This window comes from Pseudogymnoascus verrucosus, assembly GCF_001662655.1.
Source record: "Pseudogymnoascus verrucosus strain UAMH 10579 unplaced genomic scaffold scaffold_7, whole genome shotgun sequence".
Classification (NCBI taxonomy): Eukaryota; Fungi; Ascomycota; class Leotiomycetes; order Thelebolales; family Thelebolaceae; genus Pseudogymnoascus; species Pseudogymnoascus verrucosus.
In genome coordinates, this window is record NW_017263658.1 from 285,200 (window position 1) to 303,306 (window position 18,107).

The window sequence follows — 18,107 nt, forward strand, 5'->3', positions numbered from 1 at the left end:
TTGAGCGCTGTTCTCCGCACTCCGCACTCCGGTTTTTCTGTAAGCAGCATGACTTGCTCGTGATAATCGTTACCCCTTCCATCGACGGCTAAGTGGACACTGCTCACCCGAATCCACGTTGTTAAGCCTCAGGGGGTTCAGTGGAATCTGCGATCTCCACTGTGGTGCTGATCGCCCCGACAAGGCTGTTTTCAGGAACAATTGGAGGTGCACAATACATAAGGGACGGCTGTACGAGGCTGACTGTGCCGTACAGTAATATTTCCTAGTTCTATCGCATCTACGAGGATCCTCGGATGTAAATAAACATGAACGGCTTCTTTTGAATGTATGCAAGTTATATTTCACGTCATGTTGATCCTGCGGTACTTATATAGTCTCAATTCTTCTATCGCCTGAAAATAGCACTGTACTGTACAAACCCGTCGAACTGGCGTACCAGTTCCAACAAGGCGGAAATGGTGACCATGTATTCAAACTTTTCGACCTCACCGCTCCCACCGCACACCCCAATCGCGACCCAATCTATCCGCGCCCGCTGTACAATGCAAACATCTAACCCAATCTAATCCCCATCTCACAGTCCAATCTCAGCCTTCACCCACTTCTCCAGTCCACCCCTCGCAATAATCTCCTGCACATTCGGCGGCATCTGTCCAACAGCCTGCGTCCACTTCGCACCCCCCTCACCCTCCTGCACCGTGATCTCGCTCCTCCTGACATCCCACTCAAACGTCCATCCCGTCCTGCGCGTGAGCGCCTTATCCGCGCCGCTGAACTGCTTCCTCAGTCCCTCGACCAGACGCGGCACCTCGAGTCCGAGGAGCGCGTTGTTGATGCTGTTGCGGGAGAAGATGTTGCCGAAGCTGCCGGAGACGACGAGCGGGATCTTGCTCGCGAGGATCGCGGTCGCGGCCTGCTCGCGGGAGCTGCCGCAACCGAAGTTGAAGCCGGAGACGAGAATGTCACCCTCGCGGATGACGCTGCCGAATTCCTTGTCGTAGTTCTCCATGCACACCTCGGCCATCTTCTCGATGGAGACGCCGTCCTGGTAGGTGTATTTTCCGGGGTAGATGGCGTCGGTGTTCAGGTTGTCGGCGTCGCAGAAGACGATCTCGCCTCTCACCTTCTCTGGGAATCCCGCAACGATCTCGGTCAGTCCTGCACCCTCCTTTTCGGTGGTGGCCTCCTCGGCCTCTCCAAAGAGGCTGGACTGCGCGTTGTCGACGAGCGAATCGGCTTCGGAGATCAGCTTCGCAAGCGCCTCTTCGATGCTGGTCGCCTTGTCGGCTTCGACGTTGCCAGTGCCTTCGCCAAGGACCACCTTAGTCACACCTTCTGGTGCCTCGTAGAATCCGGGGCCGCTGATATATCCGCTTAATGCGCTAGCAGCAACGACTTCAGGGCTGGCGAGGTACGCCTTAGCGTCTGGGCTACCCATTCTGCCCTTGAAGTTGCGGTTGCTTGCGCTGATGCCGACTTCGCCTGCCTCGAGGAGACCTGTACCAAGACCGATGCATGGTCCGCATCCAGATGGCAACGGCTTGGCACCAGCCTCGAGAAGGACGCCCCAATCACCCGCTTCTTCAGCTGTATGCTGCTCGGCGAGTGACGCCGCTGCGATGTATAATTCAACGTTCGGTGCGACCTTGGGGGACGCGCCGGTCTTGGCGGCTTCCGTGAAGACTTTGGCCGCAGCCGCAAGATCCGAGGCTCTTGAGTTGGTGCAGGAGACGAGATACGCCTTCTGGATGTTGATCTTCTGTGCTTCGAGATCCCGCAGTGGGGTTGCAATCTTGACGCTATTGGGTCCGGAAACGTAGGGAGAAAGAGTAGACAGGTCGAGGAAGAGCGACTTTGCGTATGTAGCGCCTCGGTCTGCTCTTATTGGGCTAGTGGTGAGGTTCTCGATGATGGCATGGGAGAAACGGTCCTTGCTTCCTGTGCCTGATTCATACATTGCCGCGGTGGTTGCCTTGTATCGTAGCCATGACAGAAGCACAGAGTCGATTGGGAAAAGACCAGATAATGCGCCCCACTCCGTTGTCATATTGGCAATGGCAAGACGGTCATCGACCGGCAAGCTACGCATCGTCTCCTCGGATCCAGTAAATTCGATGGCGTGGTTGAGGACCTCGTCGCTGTTAAATAGACCACAGAGCGCAACAATGACATCTTTTCCAGTGACACCTACTGGTAGGACACCAGTGAAGTGGCACTTAGCTACAGGGGGTACCTGCCACCACGTTCGGCCAGTTGCCCATATGCTCGCCGCGTCGGTTCTGACAATGGGCGTTCCGAGGCATCCAACGCCACCATACATGTTACTATGGCTGTCCGAAGCAACGGTAACTGTGCCAGGCCATGCGTATCCCTCTTCGATCATTATTTGATGCCCGATGCCCTTACCGGCGCCGAAAAATCTTATCCCCTGTTGCTCGGCGAAGGTCTCGATCTGCTGGTATTTCTTTAGATTCGTCTCGCTCTTGTTCTGGACGTCGTGGTCGAGGGTGAACACCATTTGGCTAGGATCGTTGACCTTAGTAGCGCCAATGGACATGAACTTCGATGCAACGGGCCAAGAGTTGCTGGGCGGGATAGTTAGCATTCTCTTGAAAGGATAAAATATGGGAGGAATTGAAGTCTTACTCATGGGTCATGCACTTGTGAGGTGAGAGAGTCACAAAGTCTAAACATAAGAGTTAGTATTCGCCCAAACGCCCGAGTCTGCAAAATAGAAGGGGCAATTCATACCTCCAGACTTCACAACCTTGTCTTTTGGCAGGCCGAGGGAATAGCGCTGAACAATCTTCTCGGTGAGCGTCTGCGCCTTGTCCAGAGACGAGAGGGAGGCATTATTCCTCCTGTAGACAATGCTACCGTGGAAAAGTCGGCCGGCGACGACGGGCAGCGCTCGCGGGCGCATCGACCCCAGCGACTGCATATTCACCCTCATTTGGGTTGCTCTGATATTCATGATTTGTCTTGCAATCCAAGAAACTTCGAGCTCTGTGGCGGCCAGAAAATCAGAGGGGATGAGCGCGGTATCGGTGGTTAGCCGTGACAGCCAATCATCGACGCGGATTATCAATTCTGGGCAAAATAACGTGCTTGACTAATCAGGAGTAGGGTAGCCTTGTACGGCGCTACTTTATTCCGTTGTACTCCACTTTGGACCCTTTGCCAAGATTAGAGATCTCAGCCTTATAGGTTTGATTCAACAACTCGTATTGAGTAACATATTGTCGCACGAGATAGACGGTAAAAGGACTTGAACTTATTACCACGAAGAGTCCATAGTAGTTGCTCTATAACCACTCACTTACAAATATTCAGTTGCAACTGTGAACTACGGTCATGGCCTCAACAAGCAAGACTGGGCGCTGAAACATGGCGCAGCGGCTTACGTTGTTCTCTGCCGTCAAGACCTATCCGAGAATTTGACACAGCTCACCCGCAGCACACCTTCCCAAGATGGAGAGATACGGCTTCACCGCCGTCCCACAGGTTTGTGTAATGAATATTGCTTATGTTTTCAGATGACGAAAGCCGGACGGATGAGTGTCCACATACGATCATTAAATCTCACTCAGCGCATGCGGCTGGTTCAACAAGAGGTAATAGATTCAAGATATCATCATTAAATAGCATCGTCGCTCGTGCGCGTAAATCTGAAACACCACCAACCCTCCCAGTCGTAACCCGTCACCAAGACCAACCCGCCAAAGAATAGACGAACACTCAAGCTTTCACCCCGGGTATATCACAGGGGTATCCATCCCGTCTCATCCGCACATAATCAATGCGCCTAGCAGCAGCATTCGAGGCACTCAAAGCAAGCAAACCCGGCGCAACTATGAGTCGAAATGTCAGTAGAGAGTCCTCAGTTTCGCGGGGTATATACGAAGAGCTGGGTTAGAGGGCACTCACAGGCCGCAGCAGAGTCCTCCTGTTCCTCCACCGCGCATGCTAACAGGCTCCTCGACGGTCATCTTCTCAACAGGTTTCTGCGGCCCGGGTTAGTTGTGTATTGATGAGACGAAGAGCGGAGTGGCCAAGGAGTCACCTACAGGCTGTTCCTGGATTTCCTGAGCAGATGGAACATCCATCGTCTGGGCCTTTGGCTGGTTGACTTCTGGGGCAGGCATATTGATAGTTAATTGAACTGTGAATAATAATATGGATGTTAAAGATGGGAGAAGTCGTCTTTATAGATGACGGTTGAAGTTGGAGGGTAGTGGCTGGGTCAGCTGGAGGGCTAAGCTGCGCCTGCAGAAGCGAGCGTCATCAACCTTGTACCAAAATAGTAGCGGTCCATATAATATGTACATAAGCAGTCGTGGATGACAAGGGTGCAACGGTAGAGAACGGGGTTGTGCGGCATATTACCCGTACTCCGTATCACTGCGTACGGCGATACCGAACTCGGAGAGCGGGTACGAGGTGGCTGTTGGCAGTGATCAGTGCTTATCATTTCCTTGCGAGTGTTGTTCAGGGCCCTGGGCCATGTTTCTAAACTGTCCCCAAATTTTCCATTACTATTTATCCATCTGGACTATTTTATAGTTAAAAACGGCTTAATTTGCTTATAAAATGATACATAGACGTATACTTGGGTGAGACGCGTTTATTGCGGCTGGGCCCACCTATGGGCTGCACTGCCTTTTGCACGCTGCCTTTGGTAGAAAATCTTCAGAAGAACATTTAATTTTATTGGTGGGGGCTCGGGAGTGGTGGGATTAATATCTCAGCCACGTAGGCCTTAACTGGTAAGAAGGTAAACCTGTGCATGTTGGTTCATTTTATAATGGCCGTTTATCTGCGCAAAGCACGAATTCTAAGACCTATTATTATCCTCCCATGGCATATAAATATTGTCTTTCTGTCTCCTGAATTGCCATCTTCTCCGTTTGTTGAATATCCCTTTGCAATCTCTGCCATGCAACTATCCGTGTCTGTATCATAAAGCACCTTGATTGGTATATTGCAATTTAACGCTATGTATCCATCGACTTTTCCTCTGTGCCGGTGCAACTCGAGTCTCGTATGACCGCCAAGTACGTCCAGACCCGGTCCATCCACCAGAAAACACTCATTCTTTTATAGCCTTCCTGTGGACGTCAATCTTTTTGCCATCCTTCTGTCCTTGCTTATACGCCTTGTGGTCGCGTATCACATTGCTTCTCTTCCTCCCATTCTTGAGCTTAACACCTTTCTCAGTGAGATACTCTTCCGCAATCTTGGTGGCCGTTGCACGGAAAATATCGAGCTGCATTTGCGAAGCCCATTTCGACTCTGGCTCCTCATCCACATCAGCTGATGCGCCGGCATTTTTTCCAGGCGCTGATGTGTGAGATGGTACTTCAGTATTGGGTGCTGGCGGTGCCGCCGTGCCCGGTCCGATGAAGCTGTTGATTTCTTCATCCAAATCTCCCCAGATGTCATCCATCGTTCCAACCTCCACTTTGAAGTCTGGCTCTGCACAGTCATCGCCGCTATCTTCGTCTAGCACAATTGGCGAGTGTTCATTTGCGCCAGGGCTTCCGCCAGGCAGCTCCGAGTCAGACAGGGGCTCGTCTTTGACACTATCTTCATAATCAGTCATATCCTCATCACTGCTGGCCTCACTAGGTTCATAGGCAGGCGCTGCTGCCTCCGGAGAACAGAGGTCCACTGGCTCATCCTCCACTTGCTCATCGTCCACATGAGGTGCGAGACGATCCAATTGAGCCTGGCGCTCGAGTTCCTCTTGCCGGATTTTAGCCTCTGTTGCCTCCTTCTCAGCCTTCTTGGCTTCAGCCAGTTCATCTGCCTTTCTCTTCTTTGCCATTTTGTATAGTCCATCACTGGCACCAATGGTGTAGCTATTTCTTGGGCCAGTACCCCTGTGAGGTCTTGCCCACTCGGCAATCAAGTTATATACCATCTCAAACGACAGAGCAGCAGTGACCGTGTTCTGCGCAATGCCATAGAATGTGAGCTTCAGAAAATGGTTGTAGGTAGTCGAGTAAGATTTGCAGTCAAAAAAGAGTGTTATGGCGCTCAGAAGGGTATTGACATAGTTCTGATGCTTCACAGACTTGGATTTGTCGCCGTCGACTCGGACAATCTCGACGTTGCTTTGTCCAGCGTAATTCCTCTGGGCAGAAGGTGGTTCATGGGCAAGTACTTCCGCTTGGGTGACATTGTACTGCCCCATCAAGCGTGAGGCTCGATGAAGCGCAACTTTGGCTTCGGCCTCAGGTGTGCCAGGGTGATTGGCGCGATCGAGACATTTTTTGATTCTCTCAAGGATCGTATTATCAATGTCTGCAGTTGACGAGCTGACTCTGATCGTACCAGACTCGGCGAGATCTTTGACGACTGCTTTGTACAAAGGCTGGGGAAGTTTTGGTGGAGCTCGTTTGCGTTTCCGCTGAGGGGGAACAGGGCCTCCTCCACTGTCACTGTCACTGTCGAGGAAGCGGTTTAGGTCGAGGTCGTCTATTGTTCTCTTGAACATGTTTCTGTAGATGTCCGGGAATAAGGTATCCGCGTCCATCGAGATGGTTATCTTTTGTACTGTGCTGAAAGGAACGGTTTGGTATACAAACAAAGAAGAAGGTAAAGAGGGGTGGTATGAACGGGGTCCAATGTGATATGTGACTACAAGGGTGAGACATGCATGGCAAGGCTGAGAAATTGGGGGCCAATGTTCCTCCAGCCATAAACAAAGGCCAATCTGAAATGGATCTGCATTGTTTAGTTAAATACAGCCAGTTAACTTTAAGAAGGCCTTTATAAATTCAGAACAAATTCAGACTATAGGTGTTTCTGTATGACGCTTGTGCATTAGACAGTAGAGGAGGGCATGTTGAACTTACAACGGCAACATATACGCACGCAAACGGACAGTCCCAATCGTAAAACCGAAATATTAATTACTACTCATTACAAAGCGAAAAAAAAACCGCTTCTCTAAACCCACATAACCAATCCATCCCCATCCAATCCCACAGAAAGCCACAGTCTCAAAACGCGGCCTCCTGGTAGAGTAATATCCCCGAAACCCAGACGCCGCGCTGGCAGGGAAACAACAAACAAAAAAGAATAAGGAGAATTCCGAATATGCGAATGCCCATCCGGAGTTGTGTTAAAGGAAATGGGGGGTATATCCAGTAAACTGTCCACAGCTGCCACTTTTGGTTTCTCTTCCACCAGGCAACTACTACAGCACCTCGCCTTCTCGGGTCTCTGCTCTCTCACCAATTGGTCGCTCCGTACCTGCATCTGAGACTCCATCGTCATCCTCGCCCATCTCTGACTCGATGAACCCGATCTGAGGTGTCGGGATCTGGACATCAAGCTACAGACCTGTCAGCCACCGACCTAGAATCACATGACAGGACTTGGGAGGGGGGAAAGTTAACTTACGCTCATATACGCGCTCTTCTTCAGGGAAATAAACCTCGCTTGCGAGCTCCCCATGTCCAACTCCCTATTAAACCCCTCAATCGCCTTTTCCACCGCCGCCAAACACCTCTTCGTATAGGTCAACCCCGCATCATCCCAAAACCACCCCGTACAAAGCCCCATCACCGCATCCACCAGATTCCTCACACCAAACGGATTGAACGCCTCAATGAGCCGCGCATTGATCGACTCCACGCAGCGACGGAACTCCGCTTCCCCCAGCCCAGCTTCGCCGAGTAGCTCGGGGTAGGTGGCGCTGAATGTCGGTGCCAGGTCGCCGGCGATCATCCAGTCCCGTGGGATGCGGATGATGCGCGTGTTTGCGTAGGCGACGGAGTCGGCGGGGACGTAGGGGTTTAGATGCGGGAAGCATGGGTGCGCGGGACCCCAGGCGTCGTCGGCGCCGGGGGTGATGGGGCGGTCGGAGCCGTGGATGGAGGTGTGTGTTGAAGTTAAGGACGCGAGGTTGTCGGTGGTGTCGTGGTCGTGGTAGGGGTTTTGGGATTGGGTGAGAGGTGGTCCGCTTTCGAGGTCGGCCATTGTTGTGTAGTTTCTTGTGGTGTGTGTGAGAGGTGGTCCGATGTCCTGTTTAAACGTCGGTGATAGCTCGACGGGTGGATGCAACGAAGCAATTGACTGTCCTCGTTTGCGGTAGCCCGTTAATCGCCGCTCAGTAGATGCTCGACTGTTTCCTTCGATATCTTTTCCCTTTCCCTTATCGTCGTAGTGCTCTACAGTAGCACCTGCCGTAAAATCTTCAGCCACAAGGCTAAAACTCCGCCGGATATCAATCGACGTCACGCTCCTCGGCAGACTAACGCGGTTACTCTGCGTCCCTGAGCTAGCCGCGCTATACTCAACCTGCAAACTCGCACGCCCGCTCGAATTCCGACTAAACCTCTGCTCCCTCAAACTCAGCAGCGGATAATCCCCAGCACCACCCTTGTCCTTGCCGCCAATAAACTCAATATCCCCCGCCCCCTGAATCTCTCCTTCAATCTCTCCCTTCGTCAGCTGTGGATGCCGCAGCGGAATCGCTGGCTGCGCAACACTCCCTCCTGACGCCGCTCTCGCGCGCGCTCCTCTTTGCACCGCTGTAGTCGTAGTCGTCGGCCGACGCGTGCGCGGCGTGCTATTACTCGGATTCCACAGCCGCGTAGCCCGCTGCGCTTCGAGCCTCAGCCGCTGCGTGCGCGGATCCGGTAGCTGCGGCAGGGGCGCAGGCGCGAATGCGTTGCGGAGGGACCAGCGACGGCGCGCGGCGGCGGGGGGAGTCGGGTAGGGCGGCTGGGAGGAGGGCGCGGGGAGGCGTGGGTTTGCGGTTGTTATTGGATTGGAGGGGGAGGTCGGGGAGGAGGAGGAGTGGGAGATGGGCCACGAGGCGGGAGGAGGCGCCGGTTCGTCCACGGCTGGGATGGGCGGCGGACTCGAGGATGGTCCGGCGGGCGCGCGGGGTGGGGGGCCGGGGTGGGAAGGGGCCAGTGATGCCGTTGCGAGGGGTGGTTTGTGAGGAGGCGGGTGGGGGAATAGCGAGAGGAGTGCGTTTGGAGGGGGTTGCGGCGTGGGTGGTGTCGTGGTGGTGGTTTTGAAGGTGTTCGGTTGACGTTGGTTTTCGGAGGTGCTGAGTTGGCGATCGGCAGACTTGGCGAGGCCGGAAAGGGGCGCGCTTGGGTACTGGTGCCGTAGGGAGGTGGCATCGAGTTCAGCGCAAAAACTCAGATTTTTTAATATCTGAGAAGCTGGGCTGGAAATGGTAATTTGGTGGGTGAATGGATTTGGAGTTTTAGGACTTGGTTCTGGGGAGGAGGAAATGGACTTCAATTGATAGTGAGACGAGCAAGGGAGAGCCTATATACAACTTGGAACTGAGCCGGTGACCACACCTCCTTACATTTCGCCCAAGGTAAAGCTTTCCTCAAACCCGACACGCACGATATGTCAATCCACCAATGTGAAAATTCCCATATCGAGCCTCCCATAAAAGTGATACCGTCGTTCCGTCACCGATCTAGGCAACTCGCGGCGCCGGGACCGTGTCACTGTTGGCAGAGTCGCAGGTGTGACGACAACACAGCGCAATCAAAAGTCTCAGATCCAACAACGCTCGGATCGCAGACGACGATAATGCCGGGATGTAGTAGGCGACCTTTTCCATGCCCCCCGTTCAGCCCTCGAACGACCTCCGGGTTGCGCGGTGTTTCAAAATTGGGGGATGCATGGCTGGCGGAATCCCAAACTACTGGTCCATGCGACAGTGGCGCGTGGATCCGCGTCTCAGAATCCGGGATGCAGAGTCGGCATGATCCGGACAGAGCTACAGAGTTGCAGAGATGGGATGAAGATGCGCGAGGATGCGAGTGCTTCCGGGAACAGGGGAGATAGACATGTCTAAGATCGCAGGAACGGGATTTTTTTGTCGGGACCTATAGAAAGGGGTTCGTAGGGGATCTCCACACATCACGATAATTCATGCACTGGAGTATTACTAACAAGAGCACAATTTACGTCACATTAAAGCGTTAGATGGCATGTGCAAGAATCGAAATTGGGAGCTGGCATTCAATCCAACCGCCGTCTCACTATCCCCATCACTAATCAAAATAATATCGGGCATATATAATCAGGATATGCTCTCATCTCCACTCCCCACCCAGCTCAAAAAGATCGTGGTTTCGGGTCCGCTGAGCCCCCAGACTCGCAGCCGTAACGCTGCCTGCTACTTCGGTGAGTAGATAGCGATAGACGGCTAGACAGACGCGGTCTGTGCCTGGGCCTCCTCGCGTTCAAGCAGAGCCTGGATGACCCCCACTTTCCCGTTGGTCCCCTTGGCAGCCTCAACTCCTAGCTGCTTATCGGACCAAAGCGGCTCGACGGGTGCCTCATCGGCTCCGACGCCCAGGAAGCCGCCTTCGGCAGCCCAGTCACTGGTGCGCTTAATGCCGAGCTCGGTCCACACGCTCTCGAGCGCGCCGACAAGGTGCTCACGGTACTCCTTCGTGTGACCTGGGGTGGGCGTAATGCGGAGTCTCTCCTGTCCAACAGGGACGGTGGGGTAGTTAATGCTCTGCACGTAGATTCCGTGCTTCTCGAGCAACAAGTCGCTTGCGGCCTTCGCTAGCTCGGCGGTACCGACGAGCACGGGGATGATGTGGGATGGGTTGTCCATGACAGGGATGCTGCGAGCCGCGAGCTCGTCCTTCACGGCGCGAGTGTGCAGCTGCTGGAGGCGACGGTCGCTTTGGGTGGACATCTGGTACTCAATGGCAGCGCGTGCGCCTGCCATCGTGGCCGGGGGGAGGGTGGTGGTGAAGATGAAACCGGCGGCGAGGGAGCGCACGGCGTCGACCATGGAGGCTGAACCGGCGATGTAACCACCTACGCAGCCGTAGGCCTTGCCGAGGGTGCCGGTGATGATGTCGATACGGTCCATGATGGTGCCGCTGGGGCGACCGTTCACGTGAGCCTCATAATCGAGGTGCTCTGCCACGCCAGCACCGTGTGGTCCGTACATACCCACTGCGTGGACCTCATCGAGGAAGGTGATGGCGCCGTACTTGTCGGCCAAGTCGCAGATCTCCGCGATCGGAGCGACGGAGCCGCACATGCTGTAGACAGACTCGAAAGCGATGATCTTGGGGGTAGAGAGTGGGAGGGATGCAAGCTTAGCCTCAAGGTCCGCGAGATCATTGTGCTTGAACACCATCTTCTTCGCGCCAGAGTGCTGGATACCCACGATCATGGAGTTGTGGTTCAAGCTGTCGGAGAGCCAGACACAGCCTGGCAGGCGACTGCCCAACGTGGCCATGGTTGCGTCGTTGGCAACATAGCACGAAGTGAATGCCAGCGCTGCCTCCTTCGCATGCAACGTCGCCAAGGTCTTCTCGAGCGCCACGGCATGCTGGTTATGACCTGAGATATTCCGTGTTCCGCCGGCACCGGCACCGTATACGTCAAGGGTCTCGTGCATTGCCTTAAGAACATTCGAATTTCTGCCCATGCCTAGGTAATCGTTGGAGCACCAGACCGTGACGCGCTCCTCTGGGTTTGCGGTGTGCGCACGCGGGAACTCCTTGGCTAGTCGGTTGATGTTGTTGAAATGGCGGTAAGATTTGTCCTTGTGCTTCTTCTCGAGTTCGTTCGTGTAGAAGGCATCGTAGTCGAACTTGCCATCCTTCTTCACCAGATTCTCTGGTACGGTGGCAGCCTCCTTGAATGGCTTGGCTGGCTTGATCTGGGGGACTGGGGTATGTCAGTAACCGTTATAGAAATATGTGCCTGGTAGTTGACTCACGCTTTTCACCCATCAGGATGCCCTCCATTGGCCTGGCTTCATGAGCGCTGCTCGTATGAAGTTTGGCCTTGCCAGTGCTGGCCTTTCCGGAGAAGCCGCGGATGCCCTTGAGGGCTGCAATGGCGCCAAAAGCGACGTTACCGCCGGTCTTCGCGCTCTGGACGGCCATAGCTGATCCCATGACAGGGCAGCGGCGAGCAATGGTCTGCAGGTTGGACATGGAGCCGCCACCTGGGGACGCATGGTAGCTGCGAGTTGGGCCGCTGGTGGCAGAGAGGGAGCGGAGAGTCGCTGGAGACGTCTTCTTCAAGAAGGGACACATGGTCTTGGATTGCCGAAGAACGGTGTCCATAGTGGCGGTTGGAGGTGGGGGTTTGCGAGTTTGTTTTTGAGTTTGTCAAGTTTGGAATTGAGCAGCCAGAATTGACTTTATGGTTGGGAAAGAGGAGAAGTTTTGTAGAGGAGAGGTATTGCGGGGGGGAGGGTGTTGAGTCGAAATCGGAGTGTCAGGGCTAGGAGGGGGGTGCGGCACAGGAGGTCGTGTGTTTTATGAGTATTATCCACAAAGTTGACAAAATATGCCCAGGGCGGACATCGGCAACTGTCTGGATTTCAGAGAGAAAGTTGTATAATCACGAAACTTTGATTGGTTGTGGATTCGATGTGGCGGGGGTCTGGGGAATAAAGCGAGAAAGCCGAGGGTCCATTGGTTGGTCTTCTCACCCTTCAGCACGTGACACACGTGACACCCTTCCCGCGGGTTCTTCTCATATTCTCCGTATTCGGGTATCGGCAGTACTTAGTTCCTAATTACCATGACTGAGCATAACTTAGCGTAATTGCACAAGAAATTTTATGTGGAAGATGATAATCCTCGCAGTATATACTTGTAGTATTGGACTATTGGTTTATTAGTTATCAAATCATGAAGTTGTACGCAGCAAACAAAATCTCCATACTCATACTTTACCATACAAACTGCGTGTAATGCGTGGTGTAATGTGCAACAACGCGGGGTGACGTGCACAGACCAATGACGGAGGGGCAATCGACACTTTCCATGAGCGGTCTCATTCTGGCCTCCCGGGCTTCTTAACAGGCTTTCTCCAACTCTTTTCCGCTGTCAGACTCTTACTGCGATATCTCGGCGCAAAGGCGCCATATATCTTATTAGTATACCTCCTCGACAAACTCATAATCATCAGCACTGTCGCTTCAGTCCACAACTCTCACCATGAGTCTCGAGAGGTCGCTCCATGGCGGCTGCAGCTGCGGCCGTAACACCTTCATCATCGAGATGCCCCCCAAGGCCTCCGACACGGCCCAAGTGATTTTCGATGGCAACAATTCCTTCCGTAAGCTTCTTTCCCTAACCCTCCAAATTAGTCCATTCTCTCCATCAAACCCCCATCTCGCAAACCATCCCAAGCACCCGCTAACCTCGAACCATCTAGGCACCTCTCCCCTCGCAGCCCACCTAAGAGTACCCCTCGCCTGGTACCACTCCACAACCCACGCCTTCTTCCCTGACGAAACGCACCCCGCTATCCGCCGCGCCTACGCGCCCTCTTCTAACTCACTCCGCCACTTCTGCGGCTTCTGCGGCTCACACCTCGCGATGTGGAGCGAGGCGCCCAAGGGAGAGGGAGAATATATCAGTCTCGCCCTCGGGTCGCTGGACGGAGGTGACCTCCACGACCTAGGCGAACTCGGTCTACTGCCACAAGAGGAGGCAGAGAAGCGACTGAGCGTACCGTCCGAGGAGCCCGTGGCAACTCGTGCAGCGCCGCGAGTAGGCGAAGGCCTCCCATGGTTCGAGGCGATGATCGAGGGGAGTGCGTTGGGTCGGGTGAAGGTCCGGCGGGGGCTCGAGGAGAAGGATGGGAGGAGGGTTGAGTGGGAGGTAGTAGAGTGGACGGAGGGCGGAGAGGAGGCGGAGGCCGATTCCAGCGCGGGGGAGGTGGCCGCGGGCGGGAAGCGGAAACTAGAGGATGATCATGCGGATATGGGGCATCGTGAGGGCTGATGGGGACTGGTGATCTGCGATAGCCGCGTTTCCGCACGTCCTGTCTTGGGGGTCTTGGGGAGGTGGGCAGGGCGCTGGTGTTGCGTTGTGGTGCGGTGCGTTTAGCCGGGGGCGGGCGTGGGGTCCATGGCTGTGCTGTAGTGTGTTATGGGATGGCGTTTGGTGACAGGTGATGGGGGAGCGGGCAGATGGAGAATTATAGTCGAATAGATGGGATTTCCACTTCGTTGGGATGTGTATAGTGGCCGTCCGATGGGGCAGCTTAATGTTCGGGGAATCTTCGGGGGTGACTCGGGACGTGAAGTTTGGGGAAAAGAGAGTATATCCGTAAGGCTCCCGGATTATCTATTTGGGAAGCGGGCAACATCAGGAAGGTGTGTGTGTTTGGTTGGAAGAAGCAGAACGGTTCCATCCTGTGTGTCGCCAACGCATACTACTAATAATATACGCTCGTAACGCTCCAATGTAGAATATACAAAGTACAGGCTATATTACCACGGATGAGAAATGGTGGGTTTTCAGGCAGGTACTCGAAGCCATCTCCACTTCTAGACGTTATGTTGGTATTCTGGACTCCACAGCATAATATGAAAATATAGTATCTACATGCTGCGCAGCGGAGTTGAACAGCCTCCGATTTATTGTCAATATCAGACGTCATCCCAACGATTCCAGAAAAGCCAACATAATGAATGTATAGTACCATACAGCGCGAGGGAAAAAAAGTGAGAGATCGCCTATGTGGCCCGTCCAGTCGCCAACAGAGCGGGGTTCAGGGCCGCAGCGCCGGAAGAGTTGATCCCCCGGAGTTACCCCGCCATCATCGTGCCCCTCATTTTTCGGTCGTGACGGTCCGAGTGATAGAGTTGAGGCATTGGCAACGCCCAAAACACCGGCGATGGCGGCTCAATTACTATGAGACTCCTCCCTGGTACCTGACACGGCCTAGCTTTCCTTCCTCCGTGCTGACCCTTGGCTATTTGTATATAACAGAGCGATTCCCTTGCCCAGCTTGGTGCGGGGTTCACGCAGTTTCTTCCCTCTCAAACTTATCTATTACTGTGATCGCTGCTTGTATCCGCGATTCATACAGAGAACCTACCGAACCAAGAGAATTAATCCCCCATTCACTTCGCCATGGTGACCCCAGACCCCACCAAGGCCGTTCTGCCCAAGGATTTCATTTGGGGCTTTGCTACTGCATCGTACGTTTCCAGTCACTGCTCCTGTCCAGCTTAGTAGCATAGCCATTTTCCATTGATACTAATTAATCGCCTAGCTACCAAATTGAGGGTGCTCCAGACACTGATGGCCGTGGCCCTTCTATCTGGGACTCCTTCTGCAAGATCCCTGGAAAGATCGCCGGCGGCTGCTCCGGTGATGTCGCCTGCGACTCCTACAACCGCATTGCGGAGGACATTGAGCTCCTGAAGAAGACCGGCGCAAAGGCCTACCGCTTTTCCGTCTCCTGGTCGCGCGTGATCCCACTCGGTGGCCGCAACGACCCCATCAACCAAAAGGGTTTGGACTACTACGTCAAGCTCGTCGACGACCTCCTCGATGCCGGCATCATCCCCATGATCACTCTTTTCCACTGGGATCTCCCCGATGAGCTTCACAAGCGCTACCTCGGCATGCTGAACAAGGAGGAGTTCGTCGCCGACTTCGCCAACTACTCCCGCGTCCTCTTCAAGGCTATGCCCAAGTGCAAGCACTGGATCACCTTCAACGAGCCGTGGTGCTCCAGCATCCTCGGATACAGCACCGGTCTGTTCGCCCCTGGACGCACTAGCGACCGCACCAAGAGCGCTGAGGGCGACTCGAGCAGGGAGGGATGGACTGTCGGACACAACATCCTGATTGCGCACGCGCACTCGGTCAAGATCTACCGTGAGGAGTTTAAGCCCACTAACGGCGGCGAGATCGGTATCACTCTCAATGGTAAGCTCCCCCTTTCCAGCCCCCCATCTGCCAACCAAGCTAATCCACCCACCCAGGTGACGCCGTCTACCCATGGGACCCCGAGGACCCAGAAGACGTCGAGGCCTGCGACCGCAAGATCGAGTTCTCCATCTCCTGGTTCGCGGACCCCATCTACTTCGGCACCTACCCCGAGTCGATGGTCAAGCAGCTCGGCGACCGCCTCCCCACCTTCACCCCCGAGGAAGCCGCCCTCGTCAAGGGTTCAAACGACTTCTACGGCATGAACCACTACACCGCCAACTACATCAAGCACAAGAGCACCCCCGCCGCTGACGACGACTTCCTCGGCAACCTCGAGACGCTCTTCGAGTCCAAGAATGGCGAGAATATCGGCCCGGAGACACAGTCGTTCTGGCTTCGTCCTAACCCGCCGGGATTCCGCAACCTGCTCGTGTGGTTGAGCAAGCGTTATGGTAACCCTAAGATCTACGTCACCGAGAACGGGACGTCGCTTAAGGGGGAGAATGACCTGCCGATTGAGGGCATCCTCGATGACGAGTTCCGCGCTGAGTATTTCCGCAGCTATATCGCGGCGATGGCGCAGGCGGTTGAGGAGGATGGAGTGGATGTGCGCGCGTACATGGCGTGGAGTTTGATGGATAACTTTGAGTGGGCTGAGGGGTACGAGACGAGGTTCGGTGTTACGTTTGTGGATTATGAGGGTGGACAGAAGAGGTTCCCTAAGAAGAGTGCTACGGTTGTGGGACCGTTCTTTGATAAGCTTATTAAGAAGGAGTAGAGTGGGAGATGAGGGATGAAAATATGATGTGATAGATAGGCTCAGGTTAGCGGTTACGTTTTTTATAGGTATGCATTCTATTATGGATGCGGAAATTTGTAGATTTGTATGTGCCTACTTCCAGATCTCCGGTGTGTTGTGTCTTATTCTTCGCCATGCCGTATTATTGTTGTGTATGCAGTTGTTCGAGATATGGCTTGGCTCCGTCCTTGGATAACTCGATTCAACCTCGAAGTCTGACGTATTCCGTGGCGCACAAATTCGCGAAATACTTCTTTTCCATCGAGGACGGCGTGTCGTCGCCCAAAAGTTTCATACCCCATCCCAACACACCCCGTGGCTGCGGATGGTCCGCCGTGCATCCCGAGAGACGGCCGCCAGCACGAGAGCAGCCTCATTTTCTGCGCCTACTTTACATATCCTTCCCACCACCCCCTCTCACTCCACACCCACCCCCCTAACCTTCTCCCAACACTGCAAAATCGTCCCCGCATTCTTCTCCCTCGTATCATCCCTATCCCCATGAATCCACAACCCCATGACCTTCTCCCCCTCCCCCTCCCCCGGCACCCTCAAAATCAAAAACTCACTCGTAACCTCCACATCCCTCACCTCCCTAACATCCAACACCAAATTCTCCAACCCATGTCTATTCAGCACCACAACCACAAACCCCTCCTCCGTCTCGCACACAAACAGCGCACCCTCGATCCCGCTCTTCTCCCATTGCCCGGTTGAGGCGGAGAAGGTGTAGACGACTGCGTTGGCGGCGATGGAGAGGATGGTGCGCGTGCTGGGGAAGTAGCGGCGTAGGACGGAGAGGTTGAGGTCGGTGTTGGTGCGCGTGGGAGGGGGGAGGTGGGGGGGCATGTCGGAGTCGTTGTCGGATGCTTGGTGGGGGTTGGGGGGGTTTTGACGGCGTGCGTGCTGTTTGGGGCGGTTGGGCGCGGGCATGGTGGGTGTGTGTTTGGAAGTGAATTGGTTGTTGGTGGTGAGTGGGAGGTTGGGGGTGAGTTCGTGAGGCTGCGAGGGTAGTGCGCGTTGAGGGTTTTTGCGGTGCCGGTTGGGGTGTTTTGGAGGTTGCTAGTATGTTTGTCTTATATCGCTCTCGACAATGTAGCTTAGCCTTTAGGGTATTCGTAGATCGTGCTGTTGATTATTCAATATTGTGTTGTAGGTACGTTGCGACGGAGCTCATGCAAGTCGCGCGCGCAGTCCATCCATAGATTCACGTGCCTCAGCCTTGCGCTAACCACCAGATTCGTGGGGTAACGTACGGGAGCGCGGGATGCCACAACCCCGCCAGGCTGCCCACAACTCGAAGCGGCCTCGACCACTCAGTGAGCTTCATTATCGGAAGCTGAATGATCTCCCTCTGACGCCCCATAAGTTTCGCTGTCAACGCGAAAAAAGGAGTGCTTTTCAGATGCTGTGGATCAACCCAGCTGCGCCTTGATCAATGCCACGCTACGTCATTACCGGTCTCGAGTCCAGGAACGCGCGCGGCACATAATTGATGCGGCCGCTGGTTGGGAGCTTTTGGGATTCGGTATTCTGATATTCTCGGGACGGTTTGTTTGAGCTCACTATATAATTCATCCGCATACTACACTGCA

The 18,107-nt window shown here is 54.2% G+C and overlaps 7 protein-coding genes across 7 annotated transcripts; 2 read left to right on the top strand and 5 right to left on the bottom strand.

The window, feature by feature from the left end:
- Positions 1–376: 376 nt before the first annotated feature.
- On the bottom strand, positions 377–3,620 carry LYS4 (mitochondrial Homoaconitase). The gene is made up of 3 exons (XM_018272363.2): positions 2,755–3,620; positions 2,650–2,689; positions 377–2,588 (listed from the first exon to the last, which is right to left on the bottom strand). The coding sequence occupies exons 1-3, from the start codon at positions 2,975–2,977 to the stop codon at positions 578–580; spliced, it is 2,274 nt and encodes a 757-aa protein (XP_018133347.1). The 5' UTR covers positions 2,978–3,620; the 3' UTR covers positions 377–577.
- VE01_02860 (uncharacterized protein) lies at positions 3,621–4,215 on the bottom strand. Its single transcript, XM_018272364.2, has 3 exons — positions 4,071–4,215; positions 3,931–4,007; positions 3,621–3,854 (listed from the first exon to the last, which is right to left on the bottom strand). The coding sequence occupies exons 1-3, from the start codon at positions 4,146–4,148 to the stop codon at positions 3,809–3,811; spliced, it is 201 nt and encodes a 66-aa protein (XP_018133247.2). The 5' UTR covers positions 4,149–4,215; the 3' UTR covers positions 3,621–3,808.
- Positions 4,216–4,810: 595 nt separating this feature from the next.
- VE01_02861 (uncharacterized protein) lies at positions 4,811–6,587 on the bottom strand. The gene has a single exon (XM_018272365.2). It carries the CDS (start codon positions 6,539–6,541, stop codon positions 5,093–5,095), a length of 1,449 nt encoding a protein of 482 aa, XP_018133207.1. The 5' UTR covers positions 6,542–6,587; the 3' UTR covers positions 4,811–5,092.
- Positions 6,588–6,808: 221 nt separating this feature from the next.
- HEM1 (mitochondrial 5-aminolevulinate synthase) lies at positions 6,809–12,095 on the bottom strand (the record flags this gene model as incomplete). Its single annotated transcript, XM_018272366.2, has 4 exons — positions 6,809–7,345; positions 7,414–9,166; positions 10,209–11,691; positions 11,744–12,095. The coding sequence occupies 4 exons, from the start codon at positions 12,093–12,095 to the stop codon at positions 7,208–7,210; spliced, it is 3,726 nt and encodes a 1,241-aa protein (XP_018133209.1). The 3' UTR covers positions 6,809–7,207.
- A 691-nt stretch (positions 12,096–12,786) lies between these two features.
- Positions 12,787–14,485, top strand: VE01_02863 (uncharacterized protein). The gene is made up of 2 exons (XM_018272367.2): positions 12,787–13,098; positions 13,198–14,485. Exons 1-2 carry the CDS (start codon positions 12,978–12,980, stop codon positions 13,767–13,769), a joined length of 693 nt encoding a protein of 230 aa, XP_018133208.1. The 5' UTR covers positions 12,787–12,977; the 3' UTR covers positions 13,770–14,485.
- Positions 14,451–16,600, top strand: VE01_02864 (uncharacterized protein). The gene is made up of 3 exons (XM_018272368.2): positions 14,451–14,974; positions 15,049–15,710; positions 15,767–16,600. The coding sequence occupies exons 1-3, from the start codon at positions 14,907–14,909 to the stop codon at positions 16,489–16,491; spliced, it is 1,455 nt and encodes a 484-aa protein (XP_018133211.1). The 5' UTR covers positions 14,451–14,906; the 3' UTR covers positions 16,492–16,600.
- On the bottom strand, positions 16,393–17,672 carry VE01_02865 (uncharacterized protein). The gene has a single exon (XM_018272369.2). It carries the CDS (start codon positions 17,443–17,445, stop codon positions 16,930–16,932), a length of 516 nt encoding a protein of 171 aa, XP_018133210.1. The 5' UTR covers positions 17,446–17,672; the 3' UTR covers positions 16,393–16,929.
- Between the last annotated feature and the right edge of the window lie 435 nt (positions 17,673–18,107).

What these genes read in the sequence shown, in the direction of transcription:
- LYS4 (XM_018272363.2), bottom strand. Translation starts at nt 2,977, where the DNA reads ATGAATATCAGAGCAACCCAAATGAGGGTGAATATGCAGTCGCTGGGG. An exon ending in CAAGGTTGTGAAGTCTGGAG is followed by an intron (nt 2,690 to 2,754) that starts GTATGAATTGCC and finishes TCTTATGTTTAG; the next exon opens with ACTTTGTGACTCTCTCACCT. An exon ending in CACAAGTGCATGACCCATGA is followed by an intron (nt 2,589 to 2,649) that starts GTAAGACTTCAA and finishes TATCCCGCCCAG; the next exon opens with CAACTCTTGGCCCGTTGCAT.
- VE01_02860 (XM_018272364.2), bottom strand. Translation starts at nt 4,148, where the DNA reads ATGCCTGCCCCAGAAGTCAACCAGCCAAAGGCCCAGACGATGGATGTT. An exon ending in AGGAAATCCAGGAACAGCCT is followed by an intron (nt 4,008 to 4,070) that starts GTAGGTGACTCC and finishes CCCGGGCCGCAG; the next exon opens with AAACCTGTTGAGAAGATGAC. An exon ending in GGAGGACTCTGCTGCGGCCT is followed by an intron (nt 3,855 to 3,930) that starts GTGAGTGCCCTC and finishes TTCGACTCATAG; the next exon opens with TTGCGCCGGGTTTGCTTGCT.
- VE01_02861 (XM_018272365.2), bottom strand. Translation starts at nt 6,541, where the DNA reads ATGGACGCGGATACCTTATTCCCGGACATCTACAGAAACATGTTCAAG.
- VE01_02863 (XM_018272367.2), top strand. Translation starts at nt 12,978, where the DNA reads ATGAGTCTCGAGAGGTCGCTCCATGGCGGCTGCAGCTGCGGCCGTAAC. An exon ending in CGATGGCAACAATTCCTTCC is followed by an intron (nt 13,099 to 13,197) that starts GTAAGCTTCTTT and finishes CGAACCATCTAG; the next exon opens with GCACCTCTCCCCTCGCAGCC.
- VE01_02864 (XM_018272368.2), top strand. Translation starts at nt 14,907, where the DNA reads ATGGTGACCCCAGACCCCACCAAGGCCGTTCTGCCCAAGGATTTCATT. An exon ending in TGGGGCTTTGCTACTGCATC is followed by an intron (nt 14,975 to 15,048) that starts GTACGTTTCCAG and finishes TTAATCGCCTAG; the next exon opens with CTACCAAATTGAGGGTGCTC. An exon ending in GATCGGTATCACTCTCAATG is followed by an intron (nt 15,711 to 15,766) that starts GTAAGCTCCCCC and finishes CCACCCACCCAG; the next exon opens with GTGACGCCGTCTACCCATGG.
- VE01_02865 (XM_018272369.2), bottom strand. Translation starts at nt 17,445, where the DNA reads ATGCCCGCGCCCAACCGCCCCAAACAGCACGCACGCCGTCAAAACCCC.